The sequence below is a fragment of the Amblyraja radiata genome, chromosome 2 (genome assembly GCF_010909765.2).
Source record: "Amblyraja radiata isolate CabotCenter1 chromosome 2, sAmbRad1.1.pri, whole genome shotgun sequence".
NCBI lineage: Eukaryota > Metazoa > Chordata > Chondrichthyes > Rajiformes > Rajidae > Amblyraja > Amblyraja radiata.
Genome location: NC_045957.1, coordinates 32,382,313 through 32,407,560, shown reverse-complemented (window position 1 = coordinate 32,407,560; position 25,248 = coordinate 32,382,313). Strand labels below are relative to the sequence as shown.

Sequence of the window (25,248 nt, the reverse complement as noted above, 5' to 3'; positions counted from 1 at the left end):
GGATGATCAGTCATGATCATATTGAATGGCTCGAAGGACCGAATGGCCTACTCCTGCACCTATTTTCTATGTTATCAAGAATGTCCTTCCTCAAATTAGGGGACCAAAACTGCACACAATACTCCAGGTGTGGTCTCACTAGGGCACTGTACAACTGCAGAAGGACCTCTTTGCTCCTATATTCGATTCATCTTGTTATAAAGGCCAACATGCCATTCGCTTTCTTCACTGCCTGCTGTACCTGCATGCTTACTTTCATAGACTGATGTACAAGATTCAGATCAGATTCAGATTCAGATTCAACTTTAATTGTCATTGTCAGTGTACAGTACAGAGACAACGAAATGCAGTACAAGGACCCCCAGATCCCGTTGTACTTCCCCTTTTCCCAACTTGATGCCATTTAGATAGTAATCTGCCTTCCTGTTTTTTATACCAAAGTGGATAACCTCACATTTATCTGCATTAAACTTCATCTGCCATGCATCTGCCACTCCCCCAATCTGTCCAAGTCACCTTGCATTCTCATAACATCCTCCTCACAGTTCACACTGCCACCCAGCTTGGTGTCATCTGCAATTTGCTAATGTTACTTTGAATCCCTTCATCTAAATCATTGATGTATATTGTAAATAGCTGCGGTCCCAGCACCGAGCCTTGTGGTACCCCACTAGTCACTGCCTGCCATTCTGAAAGGGACCCGTTAATCCCTACTCTTTGTTTCCTGTCTGCCAACCACTTCTCTATCCATGTCAGCACTCTACCCCCAATATCATGTGCCCTAATTTTGCCCACTAATCTCCTATGTGGGACCTTATCAAATGCTTTCTGAAAGTCAAAGTACACTACATCCACTGGCTCTTCCTTGTCCATTTTCCTAGTAACATCTTCAAAAAATTCCAGAAGATTAGTCAAGCATGATTTCCCCTTCGTAAATCCCTGCTGACTCAGAACGATCCTGTTACTGCTATCCAAATGTTCGGTTATCTCATCTTTTATAATTGACTCCAGCATCTTCCCCACCACCGATGTCAGGCTAACTGGCCTATAATTCCCTGTTTTCTCTCTCCCGCCTTTCTTAAAAAGTGGGATAACATTAGCTACCCTCCAATCCACAGGAACTGATCCTGAGTCAATAGAACATTGGAAATTTATCACCAATGCATCCACAATTTCTAGAGCCACTTCCTTAAGTACCCTGGGATGCAGACCATCAGGCCCTGGGGATTTATCAGCCTTCAGTCCCATTAGTCTACCCAACACCATTTCTTGCCTAATGTGGATTTCCTTCAGTTCCTCCGTCACCCCAGATCCTCTGACCACTACTATATCAGGAAGATTGTTTGTGTCCTCCTTAGTGAAGACAGATCCAAAGTACCTGTTCAACTCATCTGCCATTTCTTTGTTCCCCATAATAAATTCACCTTTTTCAGTCTTCAAGGGTCCAACTTTGATCTTAACTAATGTTTTCCTCCTCACATACCCTAAAGAAGCTTTTACTATCCTGCTTTGTATTCATATATTATAAATTAGGATACATGACAATAAATTCATCCACGCCAAAATCTTACAATGTAATTCATGATTTGACTCCTGTTTGAGGATAAACATTGTTCTGTAAACAGGAAACTAACCAATTCCCGAGGAAGGCACAAAGGGCTGGAGTAACTCAGCGGGTCAGGCAGCAGTTCTGGAAAACATGGGTAGGTGATGTTTCAGGTCAGGATCATTAGGAAGGGTCCTGACCCGAAACATCACCATGTTATCCAGAGATGTGCCTGACCCACTGAGTTACTCCAACACTTTGTGTCTTCTTTTGTAAGCCAGTGTCTGCAGTTCCTTGTTTCTACATCTAACTAGCCAATTTCTTCTTGAAACGAGTGCCAGGAAACCTTTGAAGGGAAATAGGGTCTTAATTTAACTCCTCTGCATATTGGCATCTTTGACACAGTAACACTATAATTGGTCAGTCTGAAGAAGGGTTTTGGCCCGAAACGTTGCCTATTTCCTTCGCTCCATAGATGCCGCTGCACCCACTGACTTTCTCCAGCATTTTTGTGTACCTAACACTATACCAAGTATCAGCTTTAATTTTTTTTTGTGCTTGTTCCTGATGTTGTTTCAACACACATCTTGCTGACATACTAGGCTGCTGTTTATGAATGACTTACAAGGAGACTTTCCAAGTCCTACAATTCCCAATCATTGATTTCAAACCGTGCAGCTGCAATTGTCTGAACTAAACATCTCAGATTCCTTGGAGCAATGTACTTGGAGACTATCCATGCTGATAATAGAATTTGGCATGAAAGCTATGGCAGGCTATTAGGAATTGATAGTCCAATGATGACCATAAGCCCATGTGATGCGCTAACATCACATCCTCTCAACCTTCCTAGTTTAGTTTAGAGAAAGAGCCCTTCTGCCCACCGAGTCCGCACCGACCAGCGATCTGCGTACTTTAGCGCAATCCTACACGTTAGGGGCAATGTATAATTTTTACTGAAGCCAATTAACCTACAAGCTTGCACATATGGGATGAAACTGGAGCACCTGGGGAAAACCCACGTGGTCATGGTGTGAATGTACAAAGTCCGCACAGGTACTTAGTCAGGATCGAACCTGAGTCTCTGGCGATGTAAGGCAGCAACTCTACCGCTGTGCAACCCAACAATATTCTCTTTAAAGTTCTGAAGAAGGCTCCTGGCAGAGAGGCCCATCTATTCTCCACAGATGATGATTGTTCCCACAGATAAAAAACTTTGTTTTTTTTTGCTCAAGATTCCAGCATCTTTCCTTTTGTTTATCTTCAGTTCTTTGTAGATTCTCCTTTTGATATACAATAACTGATGACCTTGGCCAGTGTCTTATGGTGCTTTGAGCTGCATTGGCAAGCAACCCAACTACATCCTGCTGAGCTAGAATAGGCTTAACGGCCACACTCTGTGCACGGGCATTTCTTGCTGCCTGCATCATTTAACTAAAAGCTTTAACGATAATGGTACGGGTCCAATGGAACATCAACTTGGCCATTAAGGTCCTTTGAGAGATATGTTACAAGGAACTGCAGATGCTGGTTTAAACTGAAGATAGACACAAAAAGCTGGAGTAACTCAGCGGGACAGGCAACATCTCTGGAGAGAAGGAATGGGTGACGTTTCGGGTCAAGACTCTTCTTCAGACTTTGAGAGATGTACCTTAATTCTCAATTTGGCATTTAAAGAGGTCAGAGAGACATAGAGATATACTGCATGAAAACAGGCTATTCAGCCCAACTTGCCCATGCCGACTAAAATACATAGAAACATAGAAAATAGGTGCAGGAGTAGGCCATTCGGCCCTTCGAGCCTGTACCGCCATTCAATATGATCATGGCTGATCATCCAACTCGGTATCCTGTACCTGCCTTCTCTCCATACCCCCAGATCCCTTTAGCCACAAGGGCCACATCTAACTCCCTCTTAAATATAGCCAATGAACTGGCCTCAACTACCTTCTGTGGCAGAGAATTCCAGAGATTCACCACTCTCTGTGTGAAAAATGTTTTCCTCATCTCGGAAACCCCATTGGGAACTAGTGTACCCCATCTACACTAGTCCCATTTGCCTGCATTTAGCCCATATCCCTCTCAACCTTTCCTATACGTAGAACATATTGGATCATAAAATGATTGGGGCATAGAAGGCAGGAATTCAGCCTATCAAGTTGATGCTAGCTCCCACTACAGTATTTGGTCACTTGGCAATTAGCGTGTTGGGATTTGTTCAGGTTATACCAAAGATGAGGGATGTTCAGAGTAAAAAGATTAAAGTACTAAAAGGACCAAATAAAGGAAACTAATATTCAACAAAGGACACAAAAGGACAGAAAGTGCTGGGTAACTCAACAGGTCAGGGAGCATCTCTGGAGAACATGGATGGGTGATATTTTGAGTTGATACCCATCTTCAGAAGAAGGGTCTCAACCTAAAGCACCATCTATCCATCTATTCCAGAGATGTTCGCTGACCTGCCGAGTTACTCCAGCACTTTGTATCCTTTTGTATATTAACCAGCATTTGCAGTTCTTTGCTTCTTTAAGTTAATATTCATGTCAAATTTTCATATTTTGTTCCTTTTTCCCTGAAATAGAAAGTACCAGGTGAACAAATTGATGTTAATCATTCATTCTGTCCAAATACTTTCTTCTGCACAACTCCCGCCCATTCCTTCCCATCGCTAGTCGTTAGAGCAACACAGTGGCGTAGTGGTAGAGCTAGTGCCTTACAGTGCTAGAGTCCCGGTTTTGATGCTTTACAGCGCTAGAGACCCAGGTTTGATCCTGACTACGTGTGTTTGTCTGTATGGAGTATGTACGTTCTCCCCGTGACCTGTGTGGGCTTTTTCCGACATCTTCAGTTTCCTCGCACACTCCAAAGATGTACAGGTTTGTAGGTCAATTGGTTTGGTGTAAATGTAAAATTGTCCCTAGTGTGTGTAGGACAGCGTTAACGTGTGGGGATCGCTGGTTGGTGCGGACTCGGTGGGCCGGAGGGCCTGTTTCCGCGCTGTATGTAACCCAAACTATACCAGTCCTTTGTTCTGTATTTGTACTGTAACAACGGAAAGTGCAAGGTAAACAGTCTTGTTAGAAGTGATTGCTACAGAAAATGACAGGTAGGCTGGCAATGAATAAACTGGAAGTCACCTGTAAGCTTTTCAAGTGCTAATCAGCATTGGTGGATTACTGTCAGTGAAGCCAGGGATTTTTGCCAAATTTTGCTTGACGGGCGTACATCAGTGTGTTTGAACAAAGTCACCAGAGATGTGATTTGTCAGCTGGCTAGATCTGTTTATTAGTTGAATTATTTAATATTTATGGATACAGTAACTTCACCTGAAGCACAACTGTGGTGGCTGCCAAACCCAGACAAGACTATTTCACCCAAATATTTGTTCAGTTTATTCAGCTGGGGATTTGCGCAGTCAATCAGGCAGCTAATTAGTGTTCTTTCATTCAATTCTCAGTTTCATATATGGCCTCTTCGGTTCGCTTCCCACATGTTAAATTCCACCCCTGGAATGAGATCCTACCGAGCTTATGGATAGAACAAACAGGGGAGAGATTTGTCCTCAGTGGCTGCTACTTAAAGAGGAATATGGTGATGTCTGCACTCTGCACTCTGCTTCTGAAATTTGTCTCCTGCTTTCCAGGTTTCTGAAAAAAAGAATGCAAAAAGTTGCCACGAGCAATTTATTTCTGTCTTTAATCTCTGTGTTCAATCCTGACCTCGGGTGCTGTCTGCGTGGAGTTTGCATGTTCTCCCTGTGACCACGTGGGTTTCACCCGGGTGCTCCCGTTTTTTTCCTCCCACATCCCAAAGGCGTGTGGGTTTGTAGGTCAATCGGCCTCTGTAAATTGCCCCTAGTGTGTCGGAAATGCAAGCAAAAGTGGGATAACGTAGAACACGTGTGAACGGGTGATCGATGGACGGCGTGGACTCACTGGGCCGAAGGGTCTGTTTCCACGCTGTATCTGTCATAAATCAATCCATTTAGCACTGGCTTCTGGGGGCAAACTTCCACCGAAAGCACATTCTTTAATATTTACATTGTCTAATATCTCACACTGACTCCAGGATCTTTACTGTTGACAATTATACTCCTTTAGTTAACACTTTTTATTCAAATTACATAGCCCATGACCTCCATGCATTGCAACCATGAACCAGAAAAATGCAATAATGGAATGGTGTAGTAAGGAACTACAGATGCTGATTTACACCGAAGATAGACACAAAATGCTGGAGTAACTCATGCGGACAGGCGGCATCTCTGGAGGGAAGGAATGGGTGACGTTTTGGGTCAAGAGCCTTCTTCAGGCTGAGAGTCAGGAGAGACAGAGACACATAGAGATATGGAAGGCTAAGGTGTAAAAACGTGAGATCGAAGATCATAAGATCATGTGATAGGTGTAAAAGTAGGCCATTTGGCCCATCAAGCCTACTGCACCATTCAATCATGGCTGATCTATCTCTCCCTCCTAACCCCATTCTCCTGCCTTCTCTCCAATCCTCTGACACCCGTACCAATCAAGCATCTATTTATCTCTGCCTTAAATATATCCACTTACTTTGCCTCCACTGCCTTCTGTGGCAAATAATTCCACAGATTCACCACCCACTGACTAAAGAAATTCCTCCTCATCTCCTTCCTAAAAGAATGTCTTTTAATACTGAGGTTATGACCTCTAGTCCTAGGCTCTTCCACTAATGGAAACATCTTCTCTACATCCATTCTATCCAAGCCTTTCATTATTTTGGACGTTTCAATAGGCCCAGTGTTGTCAAACGCTAATTATATGTTAACCTACTCATTCCTGGGATCATTCTTGTAAATCTCCTCTGGACCATCTCCAAAGCCAGCCCATCCTTCCTCAGGTATGGTGCACAAAATTGCTCACAACATTCCACATGTGGCCTCATCAGCGCCTTATAGAGCCTCAGCATTACATCCCTGTTTTTGTTTACAAGCCCTCTCGAAATAATGGGGACGAATTTCAAGAAAAATGTGGAATGGATCATTGATAGCTGATGGGAAGGTGACAAGGAGGCAAACAATCAGTAAAATGTAATCAGGAGGACAGTGAAACTGTATTGTCTAATCACCAAAGCCTTGTGTAAAACTCTAAATCATGTTGCAACTCAAGAAATCATATTGTACAGGGAAGTGCAGTTGGTGGGTTCGCTATCAGTGAACATTCTGCCCACGAATAAGGTATAAAATGCTCTAGAACGCCAGTGTTCACCATGCCTCAGCTCATGCTTCTCTGAAATCATTGTGTGCTGGGTTTGTTTTATGACGTTTGGATATTGGATTACCTCGCTGTCCAGTGACCACAGTCAGAGGATTTTTTTTAAACTCCCCTCCCCATCCCCACACTGACCTTTCTGTCCTGGGCCGCCTCCACTGTCAGAGTGAGGCCACATGTAAATTGGAGGAACATCACCTCATATTTTGCTTGGGCAACTTACGAGCCAGCGGTACGATAATGATTTCTCTAACTTCAAAGAAGCCTTTTATTCCCTCTCTCTCTGTCCTGCTAGTTTCACTGTTCGTATCTCTTCGTTATCACCTCATCCAAAGCCAACAATAGACCATTGTGGGCTCCACCTTTCCTTAAGCCATCGGTGCTGGCTCTGACTTGCTCTGAACCTTTTCATACCTCTAATTTCCCTCTCCCCAGACTCTGAGTCTGAAGAAGGGTCTCGACCTGAAACATCACCTAATCCCTTTCTCCAGAGGTGTTGCCTGGCCCGCTGAGTTACTCTAACATTTTGTGTCTATCTTCAGTGTAAACCAGCATTTGCAGTTCCTTCCTACTCAGAGGATTTCTGTGGGGTTTTTTCAAAAACTACAAAAATTATAAGATCGCATGGGGTTAAATAGCCTTAAACATGTAGGCATAGCATCTGTTTCTGACCACTTAATTTCTCCAAAACACTTTAACCTTGCTCTCTGGCATTTAATCAATGCTGCCTTCTAGCTTCACAGATCACTTTGCTCCCTCCTGACATCTCTTCCTTTCCCTACTTAAAACATCTGACTTTCTCCCACTTCTGATGAAGTTGATTGATTGAAAGCGTGGAAACAGGGACTTTGGCCCACCAAGTCCATGCCAACTATTGATCGCCTGTTCACGCTAATTCTACATTATCCTACATTCATACCCGCTCCCTACATGCTAGGGGTAATTTACAGAGAGCTATTTAAGCTACAAACCCATACAAATGTTACCTCCATGATGCCCTCTTCAGAGGCTGCGTGACCTATTGAGTATCACCAGCTTTCATTTAGGCACACTCAAAGAATGATCCCATCCTGATCATTCATTTTCTGTCTGCTCCAGTCGGCAGAAGGTACAGCTTCCTCACCTCTGTTATCAGGCTTCTGAACAGTCCATGCATAAGCTAGGGTATTGTCCAACTGACCTCAACCCTATTGTGGACTTGGTCTGTGGAACTGATGCACTGCAGGGCGGCATGGTATTACTCAGTAATTATTTTGAAATCTGCAAAATTAATTGTCAATTATTAGCCCTGTGCAAACATATATAAATGTTATTTTGAAAACACATCCATTGGACTAATCTCCACCTTTCTTGCTCTGATAACTATTTTGTGTGGTTTTAGTGTATGCTGCACTATTTCAATAGAAGCACACAAATGCATAAAAATAGACCATTCTGCCCAGTAGAGTAAATCCATCTATTCGATTTCCCCTAGTCTTCCTTTCATCTTATCTTCTCTTGGGTGTCCATCCAATTCCTTATGAAAGCCCTGACTGATCATGTGGCATTGTGTTTGTTTCCACTCTGTGTACACACAGTGACTTCCAGACCGTATCGACCCTCTCTCAAACCCTCTGCACTCTTTTGTCCACAACTTTAAATGTATCTTTCCTGGTTGTTTCCTAATCCACTAATGTTTAGTTTAGCTGAGTTTAGTTTAGAGGTACAGCATGGAAACAGCCCCTTTGACCAACCATGTCCATGCCCAACAATGATCGCCCCATGTATTAGTTCTAACCTGCATGTCTTTGGAATCTAGAAGGGAACCAGAACACCCGGAGAAAAGCAGGCAAGGTGAACGTGCAAACTCCATACAGGCAGCACCCTTGGTCAGGATTGAGCCTGGGTCTCGGGCACTGTGAGGCAGCAGCGTTAGTGCTTCACCACTGTGCCACCCTTCCATTTTATTTATGCCCTCTAAACCATTGAGTCCAACAGAATATCAGGCTTTGTCTATTGGGATATTTATACTGCGGCAGTGGCACTTCCTCTGCCTTAGATTTTTCTCTAAGGCCCATCAGTTATCGGTGGTTGCCCTGGGCACAATCTGATGGATTTCCGAGGCCTCATCAGAGAACGGTTAGGAAATATGGTTTAATCGGGAAAAGGGTGGCGCAGCGGTAGAATTCCTGCCTTAGAGCACCAGAGACCCGTGTTCGATCGTGACAACAGGTGCTGTCTGTACAGAGTTTGTACGTTCTCCCTGTGACCATATGGGTTTTCTCTGGGTGCTCCGGTTTCCCCCCCACACTCCAAAGACGTGCAGGTTTATAGGTTAATTGGCTTCTGTAAATTGTCTCTAGTGTTTTGCATAGTGCTGTTGATCGCCTGTTGGCCCGGACTCAGTTGGCCAAAGGGCTGTATTTCTAAAGTCCTTCCATAAATCAGCAGACTTTTATAGCAGCACAACAACTTCTGAATGGCTTCTCAATGCATCTCAACCTTTATACATCAGAATGTTTAAATTCAAATCCACAACGTTATTTGAATCAACAATCTCTAGATTACCCGTCAGTTAGGCTAATCAGTGCTCTTCCATATCCCATATGAATTTATAGTTTCATATTTAATTAATTTCTAAAAGCCCTGTCCCACTGTACGAGTTCACCCGAGAGTTCTCCCGAGTTAAAAAAAAATCAAACTCGTGGTAAGCACGGAGAATGAATGTAGCGGGTACGTCGGAGCTCGGGACGTCTCTTAGCGCTAACGACAGGTACTCGGGGAAACGTGGTAACTCGTGAAGATTTTTCAACATGATGAAAAATGTCCACGAGTAAAATATACTCGGGATGTAAAAATTTGATATTTTTTAACACGTAGTTATACGGTAGTAGCTCGTGAGTTTACCGTAGTGGGACCTGGTGGCCTATATCACTATTGTATGTTCATGATGGAAATAAGAATACTCTGTATATTCATTACCTTTGAATTGTAGTTTTATGTAATACTCCCATAATTTCTAAGTTCCATTTCACAATATCTATCAGACATACAGAATGTTGCAAGGTAATATTTTGCCAGAACTCCGTTGTATCTTTCTATCTCAATAAATATCACAAAATATGCAATTGTATCAGCCACATTATGACAAAATATAGAATGTAGGTTATTTGTAATCAGTCACCCCATCCCAGAAACACCTTAAAGAACTTAAATTTGTTTTACTAATTTACGAGCATGTACCATACATAGTTCATTGACCCATATCCAGCATAATGTTGTGATAATTGCATAAAAGGTATTATTGTCTAAGAAATTTGGTGTGGAATGATTTTTTTAAAACTCGGGAGAGCTCTTGGGTGAACTCGCACAGTGGGACAGGGTTTTAACTCTCTCACTTTGCTATTTTACAATTCAAGAGTAATATATTTTTGGCAAGTTTTCAAACCCATGGATTGACTTCTTGCTGGGCAATTCCTCTTTTGCCTCAGGATTAATTGTTATTCTTCTTAAGCATTTAGGATAGAATCTCATTTGTGCATGGAAATTTGTAACTGTTAATGAACTCTTCCGTAGAGATCCCAAGATCGTCAAGCCATTGTTTAAGCCTCCTCTTTTTCAAAGAACTACGTGGATCAGAGCTCATTTGCCACATTAGCTTTTCCCCAAATATAATCCTTGTGTTCACACTACTTTCCATGAAGTGCACCCAAGCTTTTTGCAGCAAATCCTATTGGTAGCAGCTTCTCATTCGAACACACACTGGCACAGTGGCACAGTGGTAGAGTTTCAGAGACCCGGGTTCGACCTTGACTATGTCTGCTGTCTGTACAGAGTTTGCACGTTCTCCCCGTGACTGCGTTGGGTTCCTCCGGGTGATCTGGTTTCTACCCACATTCGAAAGGCGTGCAGATTTGTAGGTTAATTGACTTCTGTAAATTGTTTCTAGTGTGGGAAGTAACCAGTACTGTATATGGGTGATTGCTGGATGGCGCAGACTCAGTGGGCCTAAACGTCTGTTTCCATGCTGTATCTAAACTAAAATTAAAAATAAACATTCTTGGGGCGGGTGGTAACTCTGGAATTCTTAATCAATGTTCGTCTTACATTAATGGTCCTTGTTTAGCTTAGTTTACTTACTCCCACGTACACGGAGCTATAGTGAAATGCTTGTTCTGCATGGTTTCCAACCAAATCATACTATACATGAGTATAATAGATCCTCTTCTGGAACAGCATGCAGAGAATTGCCACGTTCTGACGCCATCTTGCAATTTCCAACTCTCTCAAAAGTCCAATCTTGGCTCAAGGACACAAGATTTATTGCAGCACCAAGTCTGAAGAAGGGTTTCGGCCCGAAACGTTGCCTATTTCCTTCGCTCCATAGATGCTGCTGCACCTGCTGAGTTTCTCCAGCATTTTTGTGTACCTAGGATTAAATTAATACTTTCATTTGAACATTTCTGTTCAGGTTTGATACCCTACAGTTTACTTTTACAGCGGCTTGGCATTCGCTGCTTTAACACACAGATAATTTTAGTTTAGATTAGCGCGGAAACAAGCCCTTCAGCCCACCGAGTCTGCACCGACTAGCAATCCCTGCACATAAACACTGTCCTACACACACTAGGGACAATTTACCCTTGTACCAAACCAATTAACTTACAAACCCGTACATCTTTAGAGTGTGGGAGGAAACCGAAGATCTTGGAGAAAACTCATGTGGTCACAGTGAGAACATACAAAGTCCATACAGACATCACCCGTGGTCAGGATCGAACCATGGTCTCTGGTGCTGCCCATTGTTTCCCTTCATTGCTTCCCTTCCAAGGGTGGTGATCGGCTATCAAGTTTGCTCGGAGTTACAGTGAATTTGTCACACCATTCAGAGCTTTACATTCTTTCTTCTCTCCCACCACTCTCGCCAACGTTACCTCCCCTTGTGGACTCCCCCTTCATTTTCTCTACCGCCATCCTTTCAAAACTCTTCACGATCTTGGAGGCTTCGCCCAACCTTCAGTCTTGTGTTCTCTGGAGAACAAATACCCAGCGTGTTAAATCTTTCCTGATAATTGAAACCTCTCGGTTTTGCTTTCATCGTTGCACATCTTTTTTGTAACCCCTCAGATGCCTCCATTTTGATATGTGAAATGAATTCCACATATATTATTAGTATTCAAGTGGGTGAAAGGTTTCCACAAGCAGATGGGATTTTAGATCTGATGTTACATTTGTGATGTTAATGGTGCAATGTGATGCTACATTAAATCAGGCAATCTCTTACTGATAGACAGAGCCAGCTTGAAGGGCTGAATGGTCTCCCCCTGTGCCCAATACATGGGCATTATTCTACAGAGGACTCTACAGATGAGATCCATCCTTTGAATCAAAGTTTAGAAAACTGCAGATGCTATAAATCTAAAATGAAAGCATAAAATACTGGAAACACTTCAAATCTATCTGTGGAAAGAGAAACAGTTAATGTTTTAGGTAAAATATCCTTCAGCAAAACTGGCGAAGAAAGAAAATGTTAATTTAAGTTGTAGAGAGGATGTGGAAGAATTGGATAGAATAAAGGGAATATCTCTGATTTGGCGTCAATGTTACTATGTGGATAAACTGCAGATTATATCATCCAGTTGGTCCTTTACAGCCTCAGTTTATCCTATCAGCAATTGCCCGATACAACCCTGCCCCACTCTCTCTGCAACATTAAACTAACTTTCTTTCCCAGTTCTGACAACGGGCCTTTGACCTGAAATGTTCTCTTTGCACAGATGCTGCCTGGCCTGCCGAGTGTGTCTAGCTATTTTGGTTTGTTCTTAACTTCATCGTTTAGTTTGCAAATATTGAACCTCGTTGCTACTTGTCACAATTTTAACCGTTAATTGTCTTACATCAACTGCATCAACTGCTTCAGCTGGAAATTTGTTTCCATTGATTATTGGCAGCAACCTAGAGACTGAGTCTTGCGACAATTCATTTAAAACCCTCTGTCATCCATTCCACACTGAAGGAAAGCTGCCAGAGAGGCAATTCATAATTTTTACACGTTCACCTATTGTTACATTCTTTTAATATTTTTTTTATTATTTACATATTTTTCGCCTCACTGGACATATAATGGCTGAATTGCCAAGAAGTTCCACAGCAAAGACAATACTGTGTCACATCCTCACCCAGCTCCCATTCCACAGTTCCCTGTCTCATGCCTGCATATGCCTGGTTAAGTAACTTTAGAATTTAGCAATACAGCATGGAAACAGGCCCTTCGGCCCACTGAGTCCACACTGACCACCGATCACCCCGTACACCAACACTATCCTACACACTGGGGACATTTTACAATTTCTGAAACCAAGCAACTTACAAGCCTGTGCGGCTTTAGAGTGTGGGAAGAAATCGGAGCTCCCGGAATAAAAAAACATGCGGACACAGAGAGAAGGTACAAACTCTGTACAGGCAGCACCCATAGTCAGGATCGAACCCGGCTCTCTGGAGCAAGAAGGCAGCAACTGTACTGCATCACCACTGTGCAGGTGACATTGAATGACTGGAAAATTCATGCAAACAGATTGGAAGTCAAAACGTTGAAACCAGTCGTCAAGTTGATGTAAGTGAGAATAAGAAAAATATCTAATTAAAATAATTTGAAAAATTGTTTAAAAATTGATCTTGACACCGGCATTTACCAACCTGTCACCAGTTCTACTGCAAGCCACACTTTCAGATCAAGCGTTTAGAAACAAGCAGTGTGTTTTCCTTTTAAGCTGGGAACTAATATTGACAAGCTGCTAATAGGCATATACACAGGACTGGAACTGCTTAGCCTACTTGGCTGATTACCACTGCTCTGCTGTGGAACACTAGATTCTGTGGAACTCCCAACATGCAGCTTGGTAAAGAAGAAAAAAAGCCATTAATTTCTCCTTATTGTAATCTAGATCAGAGTGAGACGTACACAGTTCCTTTCAGGGTAGAATAACTGCTATTAGCAGCGCTGGTAAGATTATTCCACTGAAGCCGCGTACTTAATTACATAGAATACTGCATAAATTGTCAAGTGCAAAGAATAATTTTGATAAATTAAAATACTAATTAAATAGGCCTTTGCAAAATTTTGAGAACATTATAGGGTTCAGCTCTTCCAGCTTATTTGCATATCCTTCATCTGGGGAGGTTTTATTTTAAAAAGACCTTTTTTTTGTTCATGGGCATCATTCATGAAAGATTTGCAGACAATAATTTGGTTGAAGCTTTAGTAACGTGCTGTTTCTACCTACTATCCTTCATCTCTCCCCATTCCTTGCCTCTCTAATTGTCTGTTTTAAAAGGACCATGTGATTAATTAGCAGACGAGGTCTAATATGTATCAGACAATCAACTCCCATTTTAATTACGTGCAGCAAAATGCATTAAGTTTAGAAACTGTCCGTCTTATTTATGGTGTGTTTGCATAATTCTGGGCATTAAAGGAAGCGGCGTTTGATTTAAATCTCGGCGTTCCCAAGTGCATGGTGTTGTTGCTTCTTTACTAACACTGGCGTTTTCAGAATTGAGTGAATTCCTGGTTGTGAAATGTAAACGAGGAAACTTCTAAATGCAGATTTGCCCTACAGAGGACTGAGACTGCCCTGTCCAACTTGGTGGAGGTGCACAAGACCATGACAAGTTTAGTCAGGGTAATTAGGGTAATTAGGGCGAGGCCAGTCAGACTAGCAGGTAGTTCAAGGACCAGACAGGCATAAATTCAAAGATTTGGGTGGAGGGGGGGGGGGAGAACACAGAGGCATTGTGAGGATTTTTTAAATGATATAGGGTAAGCGTGCTTAAGATTGCAGGTGAGGGACCATGGAAAGAGGCCATGTTTAGTCAATGAGCGCAAAAGAGAATTGGATAGACATTTTGAGGGAAAACAATTGGCAGAAATACAGGGAAAGAGCAGTGGAATAAATCTGAATGGAATGTGGATCAAAGAGCCGAAATGGACTCAATACAGCTGTGACCTTCATGGTGCTGTATATTTTTTAAATATTTATGTCCTTGCATTAAATTTCCTTCCCTGCAATATTAACAATTATTGCGATGTCATAAGAATCCTGATATCTGATTCAATAACGTCCATTGAAAGATCACACAATATTTCTAAATTAAGAAGTGTCTTTCATCTCCTGTGCTTTCATCCTTCAACTGTGTCATTCCTAATGGATTTGCTTAGAGGACATAACATTGGTCCACAGCATTCATTCACCCTCTTGTCTCTACATTGAACACCGGATCTGCTTCATGCACCAAAAAAAGCAAATGGCAGCAGAGGAAGAATTCTCACTGCGTGGTTCTCCATCCAGTATCTCACTCTAGACATGACCCGGTCCTCTGAAGGAGGTGCAAGTGAACCTCTGCTTAACCTGAAAGGACTGTCGGGGTCCCTGGACAAAGTCGAGGGTGGAGGTGTACGGACAGGTGTAGCATCTCCTGAGGGGAAGGTGCCTGGGAAAGGGGTGGGAAGGGATGTTAACCAGAGAGAACAGTCTCTGCGGAAGGCAGAAAGGGGTGGAGATGGGAAAATGTGGCTAGTGGTGGGATCCCCTTGGAGGTGGTGTAAATTTCAGATGATTATGTGTCATATGCATTGTATGCGATGGCTGATATTTTATTTTATCCAGCATCTGCAGTTCTTTCTTAAATATTTTATTTTATGTCTATACCTATCTGAGCTGGGCCCCAAGTAAAGCCAGATTAAGGGTACGGCTTTATCATAAAATTGCCTCCTACACGATGATCCCAGAGAGTTGTGAATCTGTGGAATTCTCTGCCACAGAAGGTAATTGAGGCCAGTTCATTGGCTATATTTAAGAGGGAGTTAGATGTGGCCCTTGTGGCTAAAGGGATCAGGGGGGTATGGAGAGAAGGCAGGGATGGGATACTGAGTTGGATGATCAGCCATGATCATATTGAATGGCGGTGCAGACTCGAAGGGCAGAATGGCCTACTCCTGCACCTATTTTCTATGGTTCTATGTTTCTATGCCAAGTTAAACTAATCCCTTCTGTCTGCACCTGGTCAATATCCCTCCTTACCCTGCAAACCCATGTTCTACCTCAAAGCCTCTTAGATCCCACTATCATTTCTGCTTCTACCACCACCGCTGGTAGACTGTTCGATGCCCCCACCACTCTGTGTAAAAAAAATAACAAGAACCGCACAGAGTGACCAGAACTCCGCACAAATTGACCCGTTCCACCCACAATCAACCAAATCCGCCCACACATCCACATGAACTGTCCACAATCAGCAGGATTTGCACACAAATCGACCGGCACTCCACACATATCAACCTGTTCTGCACCCAGATGGATCAGATCTGCTCACAATCGACTAGAACTGCATACAAATTGACCGGACCTGCACACAATGATCAAATCGGTACACAATACTTAGTTTAGCGACACAGCATAACAATAGGCCCCTCAGCCCATCGAGTTCACACTGAACATTGATCACCCGTTCTACGTTATCCTACTTTCTGCATCCTCATTTACGCACAAGGGGCATTTTTGTTTTTTTTTGCAGAGGCTAATTAACCTACATGTCTTTGGGATGTCTTTGGGATGTCTTTGGGATGTCTTTGGGATGTGGGAGGACAGAGAAGAGTTACGAGGTTGTTGCCAGGACCCGAGAGTCTGGGATATTGGGAGAGGTTGAGTAGGCTGGGACTCAATTTCTTTGAGCGCAGGAGGATGAAGAGTGATTTTAAAGAGGTGTAAATAATCATGAAAGGATTAGATTGGGTAGACACACACGATCTCTTGCCCAGAGTAGGGGAATAAAGGACCAGATGATGTAGGTTTAAGATGAAGGGGGAAAGGTTTAATGGGAACCTGAGGGGCAATATTCTCATACAAAGGGTGGTGGGTGTATGGAACGAGCTGCTGGAAGAGGTTGTTGAGACAGGTGCTAATGCAATGTTTAAGACACATTGAGACAGGTACATGGATAGGACAGCTTTAGAGCTTTAGAGGCCAAACGCAGGCAGGTGGGATTAGTGTAGATGTGACATGTTGGTTGGTGTGGGCAAGTTGGATTGAAGGGTTTGTTTCCACACTCTATGACTCTATGTTGGTACATAATGGACTGAGCAGCTGTTGCCTTAATCCACGGTCACTGTCTGTGGACCCCACAGCAACTGGGGCACCAGGCACCAGCTCAAGGACAGGACCCAGGCAGTACAGGCCTCTCCCAGTATTAGAGTTTGGCTGCTCTCCCAGGACGGCTTCGACACCCAGTAAGTCCCAGGCTGACTGGCTGCCACTGAAATTAAACGTAGGGAGGTGTTAAAAAAAATTAAAATGCTTAAGATTACAGCCAGAACCTTTTTCCCCAGGATGGATAAATAGAATATCAGAGGGCATAGCTTGAAGGTGAGAGGGGCATACTTTAAAGGAGGTATGCGGGGAAACTTTTTGACAGAGTGGTGAGTTCCTGGAATTCGCGGCCAGGGCTAGTGGTTTAGGCAGATATCATAACGGCATTTTCGATAGGCATATTGATATGCAGGGAATGGAGGGATATGGATTTTGTGCAGGTGGATATGAGTTTGCCTTGGCATCAAGATCGGCACAGACAATGTGTGACCCGAAGGGCCTGTTCTTGTGCTGTATTGTTCTATGTTCTAGGAAATAACATGCAACAAAAACACTTAAATACAATGAAATGCATTTAAACTAACTGAATTGCATAAACTACAGCAATCTATGAGAGGGGTGGCATGGTGGCACAGCGGTAGAGTTGCTGCCTTACAGCGATTACTGCGCCAGAGATCCAGACTACGGGTGCTGTCTGTAAGGGGTTTGTACGTTCTCCCTGTGGCCGCGTGGGATTTCTTGGAGAGCTTCGATTTCCTCCCACACTCCAAAGACATACAGGTTTGTAGGCTAATTGGCTTGGGTTAAATGTTATTTGTCCCAAGTGTGTGTGGGATAGTGTTAGTGTGCGGAAGTGCCGACTCGGTGGGCCGAAGTGCCTGTTTCTGTGCTGTATCTTTAAACTAAACTAAACCTCATCCCCAGTCATTTCTTCTTATTGATTTGTGCCTTAATCAGGCCTGAACTAGCACAGCCCATGTCGGCAGATGTCCCAGTCGGGGGTGTTCACTGCCCTACGGGGCACCACTGGGAGACCACAGGTGCCCTCAGCAGGGCCAGAGATGCTTCTGCCACCTTAAGACGTCTCCCGCATTCATCTATGGATTCAGCTGTATTACTGGAGTCTGACAATGTTGAAGTGTGCTCCAAAGCATCTAGGTTTTCTATCTGATATCCTGACCTGAAACGTCGCCTTTCCATTCCCTCCACAAATGCTGCCTGACCCGCTGAGTTCCTCCAGCACTTGGATTTTGCCCTGAATTCCAGCATTTACAGTTTCTTGTGACTCTATGTTTTCTCTCACTGGTTCCTATAATGGCATGACATTTTCCGCTTCCTAAAGTTCAGGATCTCAGTCTTTACATCGCCTACAAGCCACAAGGCAGGAGTTTGATGGAACACTGAGTGAAAAAGTTGCCCCTCAGGTTGCTATGGATGAGTGCAGCAGAACTGCATGCTGGGTGATGGCATTGTCTGACAGCAGCATTTGCTTGGCATCCCATCAGACTACTGACCTCAGCTACTCGGGTGAAGGATCCCAAATCTACAATCCCAACCACCAGGAAGGAAGTACAAAGGGCAGCCGGTACATGCGAACACTGCCACCTGCTGGTTCCCATCTGAGTTGCAAGCCAAGGTACACAAAAATGCTGGAGAAACTCAGCGGGTGCAGCAGCATCTATGGAGCGAAGGAAATAGGTAACGTTTCGGGCCGAAACCCTTCTTCAGACTGATAGGGGGTGGCGGGGAGAAGGAAGGAAAAACGTTGCAAGCCATCCTGACTTGTTCTGAATCGTCATAGAGTCATACAACACGGATACAGGCCCTTCGGCCCAACTCACCATGCCGGCCAAATTTGCCCCATCTAAGTTAATCCAATTTGCACAAATTTTTTCAATATCCCACTAAACGTTTCCTATCCATGTACTTCTCCAAGTGTCTTTAATATGTTGTTTTTGTACTTGGCTCAACTACCTCCTCGTGCAACTCATTCCATATATAAAACCACCTTCTGACTGAAAATGTTGCCCTTCAGGTTGCTATCTTTAATCCTCAAATCTGTCATTTTATACTCCCCTGTAAAGAGGAAGAATTTCTCATGATCTTCATAACTATGCGTCTCATAGTTTTGTACACTTGTTCAGCCTCCTCCACTCGAAGGGTAACAAAGCCAGCCTCTCAGCACCCTCCTGATCACAGAAACGTTCCATCACAGCCCACATCCAGATGCAGCTTCTCTTGTGCAACAATGTCCTTTAGCCAGAGATGCACACCGTGCTCCAGCTGTAGTCCAATCGATTAGTGTTGTGACAGAACTGTGCTCCATTCTTCACCTGTGGCCGAACCAATGTTTTATGAAGTTGTATCTTAACCTCCCTGGTTCTTATATTTTGTGCCTTGGTTATTAAAGGCAAATATTCTGTATCCTCTTCACTGCCTTATCGACCTGTGCTGATGCTTTTGGGAATCCATGGGCACACCAAGGTTCCTCATTACTTTTTGTTATTTACCATTCATTGTGTATATCCTAAACCTTAATAGTTTTCCTAAATGTAATACCTTTTCAGGATTAAATTCCATCTACTGGGACGGAAGCTAATGGCATGTTGGCCTTCATAATGAGAGGATTTGAGTAAAGAGGTCCTTTTGCAGTTGTATAGGGCCCTGGTGAAACCACATCTGGAGTATTGTGTGCAATTTTGGTCTCCTAATTGGAGGAAGGACATCCTTGCTATTGAGGCAGTGCAGCGTAGGTTCACCAGGTTAATCCCCGGGATGGCGGGACTGTCATAGGAGGGAAGATTGGAAAGACTGGGCTTGCATTCACTGGAATTTGGAAGGATGAGAGGATATCTTATAGAAACGTATGAAATTATAAAAGGACTGGACAAGCTAGATGTGGGAAAAATGTTCCCAATGATGGTGGAGTCCAGAATCAGGGGCCACAGTCTAAGAATAAAGGGAGACCATTTAAAACTGAGATGAGAAAAAAACTTTTTCACCCAGAGAGTTGTGAATTTGTGGAATTCTCTGCCACAGATGCCAATTCACTGGATGGATTTAAAAGAGAGTTAGATGGAGTTCTTGGAACTAGCAAAATCAAGGAATATGGGGAGAAGGCAGGCACAGGTTACTGATTGTGGATGATCAGCCATGAATGGCGGTGCTGGCTCGAAGGGCCAAATGGCCTCCTCCCACACCTATTTTCTATGTTTCTGTTCTACTATTGCCCTGTCCGTCTTGTTAACTCATCAAATAATTCTGTATCTGAAGACTACCGTACTCATTATCAACACTCTTCATATTTTGTTGTCATCTTCAAACTCATTCATTATATCTCCTACATTCATATTGATACCATTAAAGTGTGTAACACATGGGAAGAGTCCCAGCACTAATCCCGCCACTGGTCTTTAGACTTTAGAGATACAGTGAGAAAACATGCCCTTCAGCCCACCCAGTCTGTGCCGAATTATGATCACTGGTACACTAGCATTATCGGACATACCAGGGACAATTTGTACAATATTTACTGAAGCCAAAATTTACTACAAACCTGCACGTCTTCAGAGTGTGGGTGGAAACCCCCTGCTGTAAGGCAGCAATTCTACCATTCAGCCACTGTGCTTCCCAGTGTTGGGGTCCTCATGATTCAGTCTCTGGTAGCTTATTGAACATAATTCAGTAGCTCCATTTATAACATTAAAATGTCGACTTCTATCCCGTTGCCCAAATGAGTCTGTAACACTTGGCCCCCATTGTAGCTGGTACAAACAAGCAACAGAAAGCAAGATGCTGACTGTAACTATTTATCCCAAAAAGAAAGGACACTTGCAGTTCCATTACAGACCCCACATACCAGCGTACACAGAGGTCAAATCAATCCACTTGGGCTATATGGCAGGAAATCTTTCCAATACTAATCCTAATTATTTTGGTCATAGGCTTCCATTCGCAAAAACAACTCTCCCCTCTCTCCTGCTGCCTGTTATCACCAAGTTAATTTCAAATCCAATTTGCCAAATTGCCCCGGATCCCACAGGCACTTCATCATTTGACTATATCCATAAGGCGCAATCTGATAAGTCCTGGATAATCTACTTCAGTGATTGATGAATTTAGCCGTACAATGGGGAAAAGCACCTGCTTACCTTTCAGGCAGTGCCAAAGGATTTATTCTGTTCATCTGGGGAAGTGGAACGGAATGGAATGACTCTAGAGTGAGAGTGGTTGACATTTGCTTATTTTGCAAACAGTTTCATTTTTTCAATAATTTCCTTGTTACCTCCTTCTCAGAAGGGGATCTGCAGGGGGTTGCAGGAAGAATGGCTTCAGCCAAAGGCTGGCATTTGGAATGCACTGCCGAGAGGATGGCGGAGGCAACTACTCTGGCAGCATTGAAGTTTAGCTTAGTTTAGAACAGCGTGGAAACAGGCCCTTCAGCCCACCGAGTCCATGCTGGCCAGCGATCACCTGTACACCTAGTTCTATCCTACGTACTAGGGGCAATTTACAGAAGCTGATTAACCTACAAACCTGTACATCTGTAGAATGTGGGAATAAACAGGAGAAAACCCACGTGGTCACAGGCAGAACCTGCAAAGTCTGTACAGACTGGAGCCATGGTGAAGATCGAACCCGGGTCTCTGGCGATGTAAAGCAGCAGCTCTACCGCTGCATCATTGGGCTGCCCTGAGTAGAGGCAGTACTTGAATTACCAAGGTGTAGAAGGCTTACAGGCCAAGTGGTGGAAAATGGGTTCAGTACAGATAGTTACTGGATGAGCGTCTCTGACTCAGTGGGCCAAAGGAGTTCTTTCCATCCATGTGTTCTACAATTCTGCATGCCGCTTGTGATCTGTAAGCTGGATGCTGGGTTTGCTAATCCCCCTTCAATGACTAGTCTTCCAGGTACATGGTTGACTGAAACGTAGTGAGACCCTAATGCACTGTTGTAATCATTCACAACAATAGACACATGCAAGCTCTCCTTGCTTTATTTTTATTTTGTGTAGAGGTTCACACGGAATCAAGCCCTTATGCCCACTGAGACCGCAGTGACTAGCAATCCCCGCACATTAACATTATCCTACACACACAAGGGACAATTATACCAAGTCAATTAACCTTCGAACTGGTACGTCTCTGGAGTGTGGGTGGAAACCGGAGTACCCAAAGAAAACCCACACAGGTCACAGGGCGAAGGTACAAACTCTGTCCAGACAGCGTCCGTAGTCAGGATCAAACCCGTGTCTGTGGTGCTGTAAAGCGGCAACTCTACCGCTGCGCCACTGTGCCCCCCTTGTGTTTTCGGTAAATTGCTATATGAGGTTTTAGAATCGCTCATCACCAATTGTGAAGATTTTCTTTATTTGCAATTGGCGGGTAAATTATTAAATGTAGTCATTAAAAGTATGTGCTCATGTCGTCATTTATAGTAACGCAGGACCTTTTAATCTCCCTGGTCCTATATGAGCGGGTAAAAGATTTGGTTGGTGAGCTTCATGTGAGCGTGATTGTGTTGAGGCTTGTGCATGGTGTGCTTCTCACATTGAATTACACAAAATGAACAGCACACAAGTTCAGCCCAACTGATCCCTGCTGCTGGGAATTTTCTTCTCCAAATCCCCTCTGTTGACTCTACCCGAGTACCTTTCATTTCCACGTTGCCTCACATTCCCTAACGTCGCTGATTCAAACAAATACATTTCTGCTTGCAAGTAGCCACCATGTGAATCCATCAACAAGTTGAAAGAGCAACACGGGGATCTGCAGATGCTGGAGTCAGAATGCTGCAGTAACTCAGCGGGTCAGGCAGCACCTCTGGAGAACATTGATAGGCAAATGTTTTTGGGTTAGGAAAGGACCATGTTTGCAAGTCAAAAGCAGAATTTACAAGCGTTTCCAATGGAGACTGACCCCCCAACAGTTCTGGAACCCCATGCTTCGTCACATTTTGTTTCAGCTCGTTGTCTCCTTGCTGAAAGAAAGTCCTGTCTGAGGATCAAGCAGGTTGACGTGCCAAAAGGTACAGGTGCTGTATGCAATGTATGTGCTGCCCATGGAACATAGGAACAGTCCCTTCGGCCCACAATGTCTAAGTCAAACATGACTCCAACTCTTATCTGCCTGCACATAATCGATATCCTAATTCCCCTTATTTCCATCTTCTTATCCAAAAGTTTCTTAAATGCTACAATCATATCTGCTTCATACACTATCCCCCGCAGCATGTTCCAGGCACTCACCATCCTCTGTGTGTTTAAAAAAAAAAAGACTTGCCCCTCAGTTTTCTCCACAGTTTTGGTTTTGCATTCCTCTGTCCACTTGGCTCCATTTTAAGCTGTTGTTTTTCCACTTGTGATTTTTTTTCAGTGGCCAACAAAGAAAAACTGGAAAAAGAAACGGGATTAAAAATCTTACAAACTGGCGTGGGGGAGGTAAGGTGCATTTACTATTTGTTTGAACTGCCACGTGTTCGGTTTTTCTAATCTGAGTTGCTGCCAGTTTATGATGCTTTTGAACGTTTACAAGGACAATTAATTTCCAGGTATGGCCGGAGAGGATTTGTGTACATTTCCGTACATTCCTGTACATTTCTGAACCAACATTTTTTGTACTTGAGTGGGGAAAAGATTGATCCTCAGACCTGTAGAACCAGTCACATGATATTGTATCACCTCCATATTGCACTCTGTTTATGAACATTGGAAGCGATGAGCAAGGGCGGGTGGGAAAATAAACCGAGGTATTGCCTCCAGCACCTACATGGTCAAAGATGACCGGGCACGGAGAGGGACGTTGGTTTGCAGGCCGATCCGTTCGAAGGCGACGGAGGATAGGCCTGCAGGAGCCTGGGGCTTGCCTGCATCGGGGGCCATTCCAGTAGACTGAGCGCGCGGATCGACCATTCATTGGAGTTTGGAAATGGCGCCCAAACATGGAGGCATCTGCATGTGTAAACATGCAAAAAGAATGTCACTGTGCAGTTGCACATGTGATGAATATAGCACCACTGAACGCGAGTCAGATCAACTTCAGTACGGAGCATAATGTCCATGTGTCACTATATCACAGATTCACCAAGGATGGTTTAATAAATCCACTGCCAAGTTATGCTGATGAAAATTGTTTTTAACTTTGCACCGTTGCTAAGTCCAATCACTAAAATGACAGACAAAATGAATGTGCTTTGCTGCACGCAAGTAGGCCATTTGTCCCGGAATTTGCTTTCCACACCAGTCTCCTCCTGTCCTATCCATCTTCTCCATTACCCTGTTATACAACTTAATAAAATGGGAAACTACTTTTAACGGTTGGAATCTCTGGGGCACTCCATCCCCTTTAGCATACAAATGTTTAGTAATAGCTACCTGTAAACTGCAGAGCAAATGTAAACTCATAAACCACAAGTCTAAAAGTCGTTCACTTGATTGATGGTAAGTGGTCCTCCTAGTGCTGTTTAATCAACATTGTTAGGTGGACAAATGCAATAGTTTGCTTGTATGATTTTAACACAGCCTCAGTAGCAGATATTGATCGGGTGATTGATTGTCTGGCCATAACAGGCTGGGTGCTCTTGTGGGAATCCTCAGGTTGCGTGTGGTGTGATGTGCTGGAGATTATTTTCAGCGGCGCATGACGTCTCCTTGAAAGCATGTCGCAGGCAAGATAATGCGCGCAACTTGAACGTGCTGCCGAATGAAACAAACACAGGCCAGATGGTGCAGCTGGTAGAGCTGCTGCCCACACTCCAGTAACGGTTCAGTCCGGACCTCTGGTGCTGTCTTACTGAAGTTTGAGGATTCTCCTTGTGACTGGATGGGTTTCCTCCAGATGCTCCCACATCCTAATGACAAGTCAGTTGGTAGCTTAAGTGAGGGCAGCACAGCGGCTCAGCAGTAGATTTGCTGCCTTACAGTACTAGAGACCTGGGTTCGATCCTGACAATGGGTACTGTCCTCATGGAGTTTGTACGTTCCCCCTGTGACCGCGTGGGTATTCTCTGGGTGCTCCAGTTTGTTCCTCCCACACTCCGAAGCCGTACAGGCTCGTAGGCTAATTGGCTCCGGTAAAGATTGTAAATTGTCCCTAGTGTGTAGGACAATGCTGGTGTGTGGGGTGATTGCTGGTCGGCACGGACTCAATGGGCCATAGGGCCTGTTTCTGTGCTGTGAATGTGAAGACTAAAATTATTTAGCCACTGTTAAATTGCCTGGGTGTGTGAGTGAGTGCAGAATGTGGTGGAGTCCTGTGGGGAAAATAAAATGAGATCAGCGTAGGATTGGTACTGAGTGGTCATCGAGGGCCCAGAGGGACTAAAGGGCCAGTTTCTG

At 43.8% G+C, this 25,248-nt stretch overlaps 1 protein-coding gene across 2 annotated transcripts in view; it reads left to right on the top strand.

Annotated features, from left to right (window-relative positions):
- The window catches only part of ptprn2 (protein tyrosine phosphatase receptor type N2), a 761,696-nt gene that overhangs the window by 523,248 nt on the left and 213,200 nt on the right, over window positions 1-25,248 (top strand). For both annotated transcript variants that reach the window (XM_033044535.1, XM_033044525.1), the window contains exon 12: window positions 23,288-23,352. In XM_033044535.1, the coding sequence (XP_032900426.1) occupies window positions 23,288-23,352 (65 nt within the window). The remainder of the gene's footprint in view (window positions 1-23,287; window positions 23,353-25,248) is intronic.